The sequence below is a fragment of the Ceratotherium simum genome, chromosome 20 (assembly GCF_057802395.1).
Source record: "Ceratotherium simum simum isolate JZ-2026a chromosome 20, ASM5780239v1, whole genome shotgun sequence".
In the NCBI taxonomy this organism is placed as follows: domain Eukaryota; kingdom Metazoa; phylum Chordata; class Mammalia; order Perissodactyla; family Rhinocerotidae; genus Ceratotherium; species Ceratotherium simum.
Genome location: NC_141919.1, coordinates 8,830,220 through 8,844,233, shown reverse-complemented (window position 1 = coordinate 8,844,233; position 14,014 = coordinate 8,830,220). Strand labels below are relative to the sequence as shown.

Genomic DNA, 14,014 nt, shown 5'->3' with positions numbered 1-14,014 from the left:
AACAGTCTCCTCCCAGATAAAAAGGCCATGAGTATTGAATGTGACACGGCACACAGTTATTGACAGAGCAATCATTTGGTGACAGTCTCTGCTTTGGGAGCAGGGACCACAGAGCACCAGGCCCTCAATGAGTCTGCAAATGGCGATGTTGCAGAATTTTCCCAGTTTGCATCTTCCTGAATGGTAATCAGGAAGCCCAAATATCAATGATTTGGGCTCCAAATCAGGGACAGGACACACCAGCTCCTCTAGCAGCTTACTGATCAGAACAGCAGTATCAACATCACCAGGCAGCTTGTTAGAAATGCAGAATCTGCATTTAACAGGATCACCAGGGGATAGAATGCATATTAAAGTTTTAGAAGCACTGTACATTAAAATTTGAGATTCGCTGCTCTAGCACACACTGCTCCAAGATATTTCTTTGTATATAGACTAGAGCAGAAGTTTTTTTTTAGGGATTTAGGCTAAAAACATTAAGGGTCATAGGACAAAAATTCCTTCTGAACATTAAAATACAGTATTAGTTTAGTCAATATTTAGATATTTTTAGTATACGGTGGCTGGTTGCTAATTCCCTCTTCCACTTTCAAATACCAATATGATGGGGAAATTAAAATAGCAGCAGAAACTAAGAATATAAATCAATGATATCAATGATGTTTTTTAATCATTGGGGGGAGTTAGTCCTAACCCCAATGTAGATGAGTCATACTGAGAAATGATGGCCAGTGAGCTCATATACGGGTCTCTGGAAGAGAGCAAAACAGCTGTAACAATTCACCATTATCTTAGGGACCTAGTTCCTAAGGGAATCTTCCTCCCTAAGGGAATTCTTCCCTGAGAACTCTTCAATGCTTCATTGCTAGATTGACTTTGGAGCCTATAACACCCAGTAACTGAACTTGGCCATGAGCTCACGGGCTCAGCAATAGTGCATGGCACCCGATGGTGTCAAGTCGAGTGAGTGAGGGCAGAAAGAGGAAGCAATCCACTTTGGAGACTGGGCTTACCCATGTTCTACTTCCAACAAAGCAACAGCTACAGGCTGATTCAAAATTTTCAGTAATAAATACACTAGCTGATAGTTAGAAAATCAGGTAATGGGAACAGAAGTGGCCCTGGCTCAATAAAGTATGTTAAATTGGATAAACGTCTTCTAGACATTAAAAACTTAAACGCATGTTAGGGACATGTGCATCTGCTTGACCTCCAGCTTATATCCTGAAAAGAGAATTCTGACGGTACCTTGATGGACAGTGAGCGAATCCAAACAGAATATGTGGGTCCTATCAGCTGGCAAACATCAGACTGGAATCAATACTCCTTGTTCAAAGTTGAGTAATCAGGAAAATTATGTAACGTGCAGCATTTGAAAATCAAAAAAGGCTATTATTGCTCCAAAGATGCAGAGAAAAATTATTAATACTGAGAAATTAGATAAAAATTTTAGAAAGCACTTCTGTTTTCAAAAACACAGAAAAAAATAACTTTTAAAAATTAAGAAGAAAATGATGAAAATAGAACTGAGATGCCAGGCTCATATAAAAAGGTAGATAGCAAGGACACAAAAGAAATTTAAAGAAAAGAATATTGCAATAGCTAACTAAAATCCATCTCTAAGGCAGTGCAGAGCAGACGACGCACTGCAGCAAAGAGAACTAATGTGAACAGGGACCTACTAGAGAACAGAATCAGTGAGATCAGGGGCCAACTGAGAAAGGTCCATACGGAAACAGAGATGAGGACAATAAGATAAAAAGAGATAGCAATAGATTACAGAGCACAAAGATCCAATTAGTTCGCCATTGATATCGTTGAGAAAGAAAGCAGAAAAAATTAAGCCATAACAAAAAAGTCAAACATATAAAAAGGTGAGACTTCTGGCCATGGCTGAGTGAGGAGGTCAGCAAATCCTCTTCGCCAAAACAACTGTAAATAATAATCTGCAAAATGTTTATGCTTAGAAAACAGCTGAACTTCGAGTAGGAACACAGGGAGTCTAGGGCAGCTCCAATCACTCCCCTAGCCCCCCAGCTCAGGAGGCATGGGGTTCTGCCAGGCAGGGGGCAGGCTGTGCTTCAGTGGAAGGGGATTCATTCCATTTGGAGCAGTGGCAACACCTACGTCCAATGTCACTGTTGGTAGAAGTGATGATCTCAGTGATGAGTGAGCAGGGAGGGCCATACCTGCCCCAGGTTGAGGTCATGACTGGGCCAAGTATATTCCCCACTTAGGCTTGGCTAGGGCTGGAGGGTGGGAGCAGGGACTAATTGTAAATGAACACAAAGAACTTTTTGGGATGATGGAAATGTTCTGAAACCAAAAACTACTGAATTGTACACTTCCCATGGGTAAATTTTATATGAAATTTATACACCAATGAAACTGTTTTTAAAAACTATATACAAAAAGGAAAACTTTCTAGGGTGAAAAAATGTCTGAGTCTACAGCTCTAATGAGCTCACCATGTCCCTGGCGAAAATTAATTTAATGTAGCTTCATCTTTAACTTGTCTTGGCAACAGTTTTATTTTCATGATAAAAATTGTATAAGCAATATGATCTTATCCATGCAGGAAAAGAAAGCCAAACACACAGATTACTTGCAAAGGACAAACAAGCACACAGAACCCAAGCTTCCCCTGTGCAAAAGTAAATGTCACAATATCAAAGGAAGACATTTTTACAGAATTTTAATAGGACAAGTTGAGCTCTCTGAATTTTAAGTTAAGCTGAGATGTAGCTCTTGCCAAGGAAATAGAAATATAATCAAGTGTGCTTATTTGATGTACAGAAGAGTGAGTTTACAGTTACAGTTGATTCCTCTGAATAGCAAACTACATGCATTTCAGATGGAGTTGGATTTGTAAACAATATTTTTCCGATGATACTTCATAGAAACACAACTATTGCAAAAGCTGAGCCTCGAGTTCAATTGCCTTCAGTGACAGGCAAGTAACATAAACAAAGGGAGAAGGCCAGGTGCATTACCATAGTATGCCAGAGTCATCATTTTGGGGTTTTAGTGCTGCTCTTGATACTTAGCTTTGCATCAGGGAAACTATAGGGAGTGATGAGGACTGTGGTAAACTGGAGAGGGTTCCAACAGATTGACACTTTTCAAGAATGGGAACCTGTGTTGCTGGGTCTTTTAATTTTTCAAGGGAAATCAGAAATCTAGATTTTTATATTAAAAAATCTTCAGTTACCTCAACTGAAAATAAAGCATTTTTGTCCAGAATCAGTGGACTTCAGGCTGTTTTATGCTGTAGAAGACTTTTTTCAAATTAAATTCTCCATAGAACATAAGACTATGAAACAGACAGAACTAGATTCTCTTTCAAATCCCAATGATTTGAAGGGATCCTAAATAAGAACTGGCTGAGTAATAAATGGCTGTTATTTAACTGTTCTATATATTTAACTTATGCCATTTAACTCAATTTAACATGTATTAAGTGACTGTTATGGACCAGACACTGTGCCCAAGTCATGATCTGTGCCTTTATGGATATGTGACCCCACAATTGACAGTCACACATACTTATCAGAGCAGGGAACGCAGAACACCACAGAGGCTACAGCACGTATTGTTTGTGGAGTGGGGGGTTAGGGGGCAGAAGTCAGCCAAGGGGACATTTCCACTGTGCCTTAAAGGATGGGTTGAGTTTTTCCAAGCAGACATGGGACAGGTAGTGAGTTTCTGGAACAGCATGAAGAAACACACAAGGGTGTGAAAGTGCACAGTACATCCAGGGAAAATGAGACAGCTGGTGCGCAGAGGCAACAGCACCCAGAAATGAAGTGTTAACCTGTTTCCTGGTGCGTAATTAAGTTACAAGAATCAGTCACTTTCTTATAGTATTCGGCATGAAGGGGGAGAAAAACCAGGGCTTAGAGGGGCATGGATGCAAATCCTAGCTTACACATGTAAGTCGTTTATTCAATTATCCACTTAAAATTAGAATCACAAGGATAACCACAAGCCAAATCCTCTTACGTTTTATCAATACTTAAAACACAAATATGTACAGATTTTTACACAAAATATTAATATCATGAGTTTGATTCTCATCATTTCTAGTCTTAATTTCTAGGATTAAAATCTGTTAACTCTTAAAGACAACAATTTAAATCATCCCAAACAATTTTGAGTCTACTTTTCCAAGCAATCTTTGGGGCTTCCTCCTGAATTTGCTAAAACTCTCTAACAAGCAGAAAGATTGGCTGGAATGTAGACTGAATTCTTGTTCAAAACACAAGTGAGACAGAGCCTTATTTATATCTTTAACAAGACCTATAAAATTTGTAGAAGGAGGTAACCAAACATCCCACATCTCTGGAGTTGAGTCATACCATGGCATAATTTTCAAGTCACGGTTGAGCCTATCAACCCCATTGAGGGTTACTATACCACCTGAGAGAATTCCAGATTAATTTCACTCTTCACATATTATATTTTTAAGACACATTGTACTTTTTTTTTTTTTTTGGTGAGGAAGATTGGCCCTGAGCTAACATCTGTTGCCAATCTTCCTCTTTTTGCTGAGGAAAACTGGCCCTGAGCTAATATCTGTGCCCATCTTCCTCTATGTTGTTTGTGGGACGCCGCCACAGCATGGCTTGATGAGGTGCATGGGTCCGTGCCTGGGATTCCAACCTGCAAACCCCAGGCTGCTGAAGCAGAGAGCGTGAACTTAACCACTACGTAATGGGCTGGCCCCCATTACGCTGTATTTTTTAATATGTGTTAAATATGATAGTTGATTTTCCCGTTTAGGTCAAGAGACCTTGGAACTTGAGAGAACCCTGCATTCTTTTCAGATTCTTCTTACCTGATAGGGCCCCAAAGCTTTTTTCAATATTAAAAAGACAGCTAATTGGATTCTCTATCTTCTAAGCCTGTCTCACCACAACTTTAAGGTAGGCCTATTGACAGGGCCTAGCATACTTTGTTGTGCAATAAGTAAGAGATCCGAAGATGGCTAAACATAATATTGAAAAGGATTTCATGTAAATTCAAATACCCACAGTTCAATGAGATAAAAATAAGAAAGGGAGAAAATAGGAAAAACAGAAAAAAAAAGGTTAGGAAAAACAAAATGAGGGCAAAGTTAGGTTAGTTTACAAAATATAAGTCATAACATTCCATGTCCTATTGAGATGCTTAATCTCACAAATTTGAGTCTGGATTTCCTAGCAGCCAAGGCGAAGAAGAAAGCACCATCGCACATTTCACAAAGTAAACACAAACACGTTACTCAGAAGAATGACAAATATACCTAGGTCCAAGTCTTTTGAGAAATGTATTTCCTGGGTCCTCATAAAAAGTTCAATTTATAACGTAGCTATAAAGAATGCTGTGTCTTACAGTTTAATAATCCATGATATTTGAAGCAGACAAATGAAGTGCTAAAAAAGCAAAAAGCAAAGAGGTTTTGAAGGTGACACTCCTTAGGGAGCCATATGGTGGTTCACAAGTTAAGTCCTCACAGCCATCCAGATAAAAATGCAAAACAACTGGTGTTTTTTTTTTAAGATCCCTTAAAATACACCAAGTATATGAGCAATGACCGGCAATTCAGTTAATCCCTGTGGGCCTCAGTATCGTCAGTATGAAAAGGGGGGATGACAGGCAGGTGGAACAGCCTAGGTAATCCCTTCTAGCTCTGAAAAACTGTTTGTGATTCTTGATTACATTTTACTCAGCCCCTACTGTGTGCTGTTTCCCTGGATAAAAAGAATTCTACACACACACACACACCCTTTCAATGAGTATTTCACAATTCTGCTATTCTAGAGAGTAGATTTGCTGCTATTTGCCTGTTGTTATAGCTGGAAAGAATTCAATATTTGCACACTAATTGATCCATGAATGTCAACAGAGAATACCCTCTGTCCTCCGAAACTGTTAATCTCTGAACTCAGATAAAGGTTGGAACCTCTCATCAAATATTTAAAACTCTTTGACAGCTTCTGTCAGACTGAAATTTTCAAACTAATATGTGCATGGGTACATATGCTAAATGAGGCACTTAACACCCCACTGTTTTATAGTGTCTTTGTACTCAGACTCCCAGGACTATTTCCCACCATTAAAAACCTTTAGCTGAAGACACTAAACAACTAAAATGTTGGGCTTTTGAAAACCTGGGGACAAAATTGTGCAGAAAAGACAGAGCCTCCAGCAACTGGATGAGAATGAAGGAAGTGAGACTAACAAAAAATTAATCTTAAGAGGAATTTTAAAAGGTAATAGTAGAATCCTCAAGGTATTTTACAATATCATTATGCTTCATACCTCCCAGATGCCACAAACATGTAGCTTTATATATATATCACATATGTATCATTATATATGTGTATATGTGTGTGTGTGTGTGTATATATTTCCCATAATGTATCGGGAGGAAATATCTGTAACTCTGGCTTAGAACATTTTGCAATCCCATTCTTTACAACTAGAAAGAAGAAAAGAATGTAACTAAATGAAAAGCGTATTCCCAATCATTTTTACAGCTGCAGGAGCCTGACATTTTTCAATAAATGAAGAGTGCTTTAGATAGGTTGTCTTGGTGACCCAAATACTATGCACAGTGTTGATGTTAATGACATGATTTTCTAAAAACATGAACAACTCTTGGTAAATTTCCAAACAAAACAAAGCACATTCGTTCTTCAATAAACCTGGTAGATGCATTTCTGAGAAATTCAGTGCATATTAAAACTGCAAAAATTACTTTGAGTGTATGTGTAAAATAGTGTTAAGGTCTATGCTCAGATAATTATAAAGTGTTTTTTCACTTGCATGAATGTCCAATCAGACATTAAAAATATTATTTGGAATACGTGTTATGGGTTTAACAGTGATTCCCAAAACTCTGTATTTTGAAGTCTGACCTCCAGTGCCTTAGGACGTGACCTTATTCGGGAATAAATTCATTGTAGATGTAATTAGTTAAGATGAGGTCAAACTGGAATAGAGTGGGCCCCTAATGCAATATGACTGGTGTCCTTATAAAAAGGGGACATTTGGACCCAGATTCAAGCACACAGAGAGAATGCCACATGAAGATGGAGGCAGAGATCGGGGTGATGCTTTACAAGCCAAGGAACATCAAAGATTGCCAGCAAACCACCAGAACCAAGGAGCGAGGCTTGGAACAGATCCTGCCTCACGGCCCTCAGAAGGAACCAAGCCTGCTGACACCTTGATCTCAGAGGTCTAGACTCCAGAACTGTGAGACAATACGCTTCTGTGGTTGAAGCCACTCAGTTCGTGGTACTTTGTTATGACAGTCCTAGCAAACTAATACAACACGGGGGAGAGTAAGATGTTTCAAAGGATATCTTTTTACAGCATTTTCACTTTTTTGTTGTTGTTGAGGAAGATTGGCCCTGAGCTAACATCTGTGCCCATCTTCCTCTATTGTTTTTTTATATGTGGGTTGCTGCCACAGCGTGGCTGACGAGTGGCATAGGTCCATGCCTGGGAACCGAACCTGGGTGCCAAAGCGGAGTATGCCGAACTTAACCAGTAGGCCATGGGGCCAGCCCTTCATTTTCACTCTTTAATCCAAGTGAATGTAGTGCTCATTCCATAGATAACATTTTGTGTATAATCCCATACAAAAGAGATACTGTTTTATATGGAGTGAGGAGAAAGGTAGGTAGGAAGCCATTAGCACCCAATCCATACAGTTCCCCTTGGAGGGGAGAGCGTTACGCAGTGTGGCCTGTACTGATACCTGAAGAATGTCCCCACAGTGCTGAAAAAGCCACTTCAGCCCAAAGTCTGTCACAGCCTGGCCGACATGGCGGCAGTGGTGCAGGGTGAGAGAGCGGGGCTGGCGGTGAGCCAGAGCCACCAGCCAGTCATCCTCCAGGACATGGCAGTCTGAGATCTGGACTTGCTTCCCTGAGGGGTAAAAAAATGATAATAAATAAAACCAAGGACCTTAAAGAGCTCCACTTTGAGAACACCTTCAGGAAAGGGTCTGTCCCCGAGTGTCCTCTCATGTGCCACAAAGGTTACTGAGCACCAACGTGTGCTAGGGGGGCGACAGGGAGATGTAACCACACAGATACGGCACCTGCCCTCAGACATCTCAGGGGCTGGCTGCAGGACCCTCACCTTAATCAGATGGTCACATGTACAGCGTAGTTAGCAACCCTCATAAATGCTAAAGCACAAGATGCTGGGAGATTATATGAGGGGTGTCAGGGTTCTGCACCCAATTACAATGTCTGGGGGGCTTTTCCCCAAACCACCAACCAATTCTCTGACACCAGCTGGGTGTCCTACAGTTCAACTCAATTCTGACACTATCTACCTGGAGATAGCATCGGATCCACAGGTTAAGGTTTCAGTCCCACAAGACTGCCCTCTACTTCAGATGCCAAACACAAGTCCAGGTTGTTGCCTAGACTTCTGACCAACTGGCTATAAATCAGAGGTTCCCAGAACCCCTTCCTTGGGTTTGATTAATTTGCTAGAGCAGCTCACAGAACTCAGGAAGCTCCTTTGCTCACTAGACTATGAGGTTATTACAAAGATATCAAAGCATATGAGCCAGATGAGGAGATACATAGCTCGAGGTCCCAAACAAAGGAGCTTCTCTCCTCATGGACTTTGGGGCCTGTCATGGTGGCACGTGGAAGCCTTCTGGTTCCCAACCTGGAAGCTCTCTGAATCCCCTCCTTTTGAGCGTTTTTATGGAGGCTTCATTACATAGGCATGATTGATTAAATCATTGGCCACTGGTGATTGATTCAACCTTCAGCCCCTCTTCCCTCCCTGGAAATCAGGGACTGAAAGTTCCAACCCTCGATTTGTGGTTGGTCCCCCTGACAACAAGCCCCCATCCTGAGGTGCTTTCCAAAATCACCTCATTAACATAAAGGCAGCTGTAGTGGAAAGGGGCCTGTTATGAATAACAAGACAACCATTTCTGGCTCTGAAGTATTTTCAGGAACTGAGGACAAGAGACCAAATATAGAACAAAAGATGCTCCTGTTGCTCGTGTCACTCAGGAAATTCCAAGCGTTTTAGGAACTCGGAGCCAGGAAAGGTGGAGGAAGATATACTTTTACATCTTCCTTATGTCTTTCTTATCAATCACAGTATTGCAGGGTGACATTAGAGTTAGAGAAGGCTTCCCCAGGAAGAGACAGTTACACTGAGAGGTGAAGGAGGGTGGGAATTCACATGGCAAAGGGGTAGGACGGCACCTGGGGAGATTGTTCTGATGTGGGAAGGAGCCTGGCACAGGGAAATGAATAAAGGCTGGTGTGACTGGCATTTAGACAGTGAGCTGGGAGTGACCCAAGATGAGACTACAAGGCAGGCAGGGGTCAGACTGCGCGGCCTTGCAGGTCATGATGAGGGCTTGAACCCAGTGGCTTTAAGAAAGGATCAGACTCGAGTTTAAAAAAAAGATCACTCTAGCTACTGCATGGAGGTAAGGTAGATCATCTTAACACCCCCCTCCTCTGTAGGGCAAAATTATTTTCAATAACAATTATTATTTTCTAGAATTGTTTAGCTTTAGAGCAATACCTTAAAAAACGTACTTTCCAGTTTAAAGACATTATTTAAGTTTAGCAAATCACTTCATGTATAAATAAAAAAGTACACATACTAAAGTTTTGTTGTTTTAAATTTTAAACATATCAAGTCCCTATGGGGTCATATAGCATAATAGAATGGAAATAACTCCAGTTCTGGTTCTTCACCTTTATAAGCACTGTGCCACCATTGTTCATTTGGATAGACTGTTTGAATGCGTGAATGTGTAGTTACAGAAGGATGGAGACATGAACAACAACTAATCAACAACTACAGTGAGCTCCTCTGATCCCGAACCATCATGAACTTAACTCTCAAACAAATGCAGGTTGATGAATCCATACATGTCAGGGCCTGCTATGTAACCGGGAGGTCTCTGAGTTAATTTCCATGTAGAATACAGTGTTTATTAAAGCATTAAAATGAGCTAATTTAAAGTCTATATATTAATTATTAAAATTCAACAGCAACTGCATAGAACTTAGACCGTCAAAAGATCTTTTTCAGGGATCAGTACTTTATTACCAACATTGCTTAGAATTGCTTGTGCATGGTGATAATAAAAAAACAGACTGACTTTTAATAGGTATTATTGCTTTTAAATTCTTTACAGTCAATGCACCCCCTTACTGACTGCACCCTGAGCAGATCTTTCCTTCCACTCAGCCTTCAGGACACCGTTGGTGTGGAGAATGCATTGAAGGAGAGCAAGGGATTTGGAGGAGGCCAGTAGGAGGGAAGCCCATGGGAAAGAAAATGGGGTTGAGAGAAATGTAGGTGTTAGGACTTGATGACTGATTGGATATGCAGGTGGGGAGAGGAAGGAGGCCATGTTAGCTCCAGTGTTCTGGATGGGACGCCCAGGAGGACGGTGGGCTCATTGGTATGCAGAGGGGGACTGAAGCCACAAGCATGGATGCAATTGCCTGGGGATAGAAAGTTTCATAATACTTCCAAACCCTGATGAACTCTAATATTTAGAAGAGGATCTGTTGACAAATATTATTTCCATTTTGCAACTGGAAAACCAAAGCAATGAATGGTTGTATTATCTTTCCAAAAGAAAGTTAGGAGAAGAGCCAGAGTTTATTTTTGGCCTCATCATGTGCACCCAGTCACTTAGTCAAACTGCATTTTAAGAAGGAACCATCTTTGGAGATGTTGAAAAGAAATGTAAGGGCTTGTCACTCTGCCACACCAGGGAAGAATTTTACACAGACATCATCAGTCTCGGGGCAGCTGGAAAGGAGACCCAAAAATCAGGAGGTGTGAAAAGGAGAAATGCAGACTTTCTTTTCTCCAGAAATAGATTTTTTTACTTTAAATACGGTTTGAGGAAGTCCAGGAAGGCTGCCAGAGATGTAGAAGAAAACCTGGAGAGCACAGCATCACCAAAACCAAGAGGGCAGGGTATTTCAAGGACGAGAGAGAGGCCTCCTGTGCTGGTATTTGTGGCTGCCTCCCCAGGCAGGGTCATTTCTCCCCGATGAGACTACGATCTTGAGAACAGGAGTGGATTTCACACCTTCTGATATCCGTGGTGCCTAAGCACAGGGTCTCACGTGTGGTCGGTGCTCGATAACTGCAAGGTGAAGGAAAATCAGCTGGAACAGAAGGAGCACTAGGCTAGGAATCAGTTACCTGGATCTAGACCCAGCTCTAGGAAAAACTGCACGTGCAGCCTTAATCAAATAATTTAATTCATCTGAGATTGGTCTAAAAGATTTCTTTCAGCTGTAAAATACTACAGAAAGGATGACCACTTTCAGAATAATTAAAATGTTGCTCTCCATTCATTGGAAAGAATCACAGATTAAAAAATCAGATTGGAAGGGGCCTTACAGACCATCTCTCTTCTGGAACCCCCTCATTCTAAGGAAGCCCAGGTTGAGAATGAGCCTATACTTCCATAGAGGTGAGTCAGGATTCAAACCCACATCTCCCTCCCAGGCCATTGTTCTGTCCCAAAGGTCTTTTGTCTTTCTTCATGTGTAGAACTAAAATGGCAATGTTTTATAGGTTTTTTTCCCAGTATTCTCTGTTTAAAAGTGCCACTATGCATAGTTCACTCCTGGGAATTCCACATTCATGTTCTAACATACTGAAAATTATCAACGAAGGCCACTTGATTCTCTGAATATATGTGTGTATACACAGACACACACACACACACACACACAGGAAACTATAACTGAAGCCTAACTCATTTCTGAGTCATTTCCTGTGAAATACTTATTTATTTCCCATCAATCTCTCTCACCTCTTGCACAGTAATGATAGTGCCGGCTGTAAGAGAGATACATAAAAAAACTTCGGTACTGTTGACAAGACCAAACCGTGCTAGCCACATTCAGCCCTCTATGGCAGCTAGTGACACTGCACTCAGAACGAAATACAACACACCACTGGAGAATTTGGTAGACCAATGTCTTCCAATCTGGCCTGATGAAATACTCTGTGCTGCTTAATTTTGCCATAACAAATGGCTTCAGAAAACTTGTTTTTGCAGAGATTTCTGTATAATACAAAATATAGTAGAAATTAGAAATAAGTTTGATCAATTCCAACTCAACTGCTATGACTTTAGTCAAGACATAGTTTAACAGTTCCCATCAATTCTCTCTCCTACAGTGAGATATTATCACTAACATCCCCTCTTCCCCTTACACACCATGTATATATTCTCTCTCTCCTCTCTCTCTCTCTCCCCTTCTATCTCTTTATCTCTTTAAGACCTACTGCTTTCCCCACGACAAGCATTTATTAAATGCTTATCTACCTCATTAAATACATTTTCATTTTATTTTAATATGTGACTGCTTATAAGAAATTTGCTGTTCCTTGCACATTCAAGGGCACCCACTATTTACCTTAAATCTTCCAAGGCACTACAAAATTGTCCCTGAGTTTAACAAGACCATCTCTAATGCTATCAAAAACTCAGAGAAGGTCTACATCAATTGCAAGTTGCCAGGGCCCCTTTGCGTTGTGTCTCCATCATGGGAACCCTGAGCTGCCCTCATACTGCCTCTGGGGTGACAGCGACCTTTCTTCTCCAACCCACTAATGCAACTATTTGTCTAAAGCTCTCGAATCCCACCCCATGCCATTGCATTCTCATACCAGACCCATTGCATGAGGCTGTTTAACAGTTTCTCTTCTTTTGATATTCTCTTCTAGTACTCAGTACTAGGGGACCTTAAGAGTAAAACCTCAAAAGCAGCACCTAACCATGTAGTAAAGACTGTGTGGCATATTCCGGGCAGGTATGGTAGCTCCAGGTAGCTGAGTACCTGGCAGTTGTGAGATAACCTTTCCACTCCCCGTTAGGGAGGCTGCATGGAATAGTGGAGAGTACATGGGATCTAGAGTCTGAATGCCTGGATTAAGCTCCTGGCTCTGTTACTTACCGCTTTCTGTCCTTTTAGGAGTTGCTTAACCTCTCTGAGCTTCAGCAAATAGGGACCCTGGATAGCTTGGTGGGTAAAGAGTAGACTAAAATAGCAGACCCACGTTCTAGTCTACATTCTGCCACTAACCAGCTCTCAGTCAATATGGCCTCGGATGCAGTAGTTATAAAACAAGGACACAAACATCTGCCCTGTTTGCATAGTGTTGCTGTTGCAAGAAAGGAGAGATGGGATGTGAAAGCCCTGTGACCTACACAGTCTTCTGCAAATTGATTGAGTGACACCCCCTTGGGCTTCCTTGCCTCACCCACTTGCCTATCAGATCCCATTTAAAAGTCCGAACCTTTCTAGAACCCTTTCTCAGCACTGCAAGTACCATCCACAGTCATATTTTCAGTCATGCCATTTCAGATGGGCTAGAACACTGGGTCTGCCTGTGCTTTAGAGCCACAGTGAGAAAGCTTACAGCTAGGCAGGAAGCCGATCCCCCCATTCCTGCCCTCACATCGTGTTCTCACTGCCTGGGCACACATGACTGCCTCTGAAACACTGAAAATTCAGGAACTTTTAAAGCACACAAAGTTGGAGTTAACTTTCTGGCAGTTCTTGATGGCAGCTGGCCACCCCTCTGCCTACCCCATGGCAATCCCCACACTCCCCAGTTTCCTCTCTCTACACCAGCATACTCCTTTCCCTCTGCCTGCTTCTAAAATAAGAATCCTTCCACTCACAGAGTTAATACTGTGTTCTCACACAATGAAATCACAAATACCTTATTGTAGGTTCTCAATCATCTAGGGAAATAATGGGGAAAGGTGTTTTTATCTCTATTTTAAAATTTACAAAATAAAAGAAATGAGGCCCAGAAAGGCTGGGTGACTAGCTCCAAGGCCACATAGATAGTATTTGGCCAAGCCTGGCCCCACACACCAGCCTGCTGACCCAAAGTCAACATTCTAACCACTACCCCTTGTGGGTTCCATAGGAAAAAGAAGAGGCACAGCCAAGAAGCAACACTCGCACCACCTCTTACA

The 14,014-nt window shown here is 41.4% G+C and overlaps 1 protein-coding gene across 1 annotated transcript in view; it reads right to left on the bottom strand.

Annotated features, from left to right (window-relative positions):
• Positions 1–14,014, bottom strand: part of LOC147914354 (uncharacterized) — a 119,090-nt gene that overhangs the window by 44,613 nt on the left and 60,463 nt on the right. The window contains 1 exon segment of the mRNA XM_087444430.1: positions 7,751–7,920. Coding sequence (XP_087300556.1) covers positions 7,751–7,920 — 170 coding nt within the window.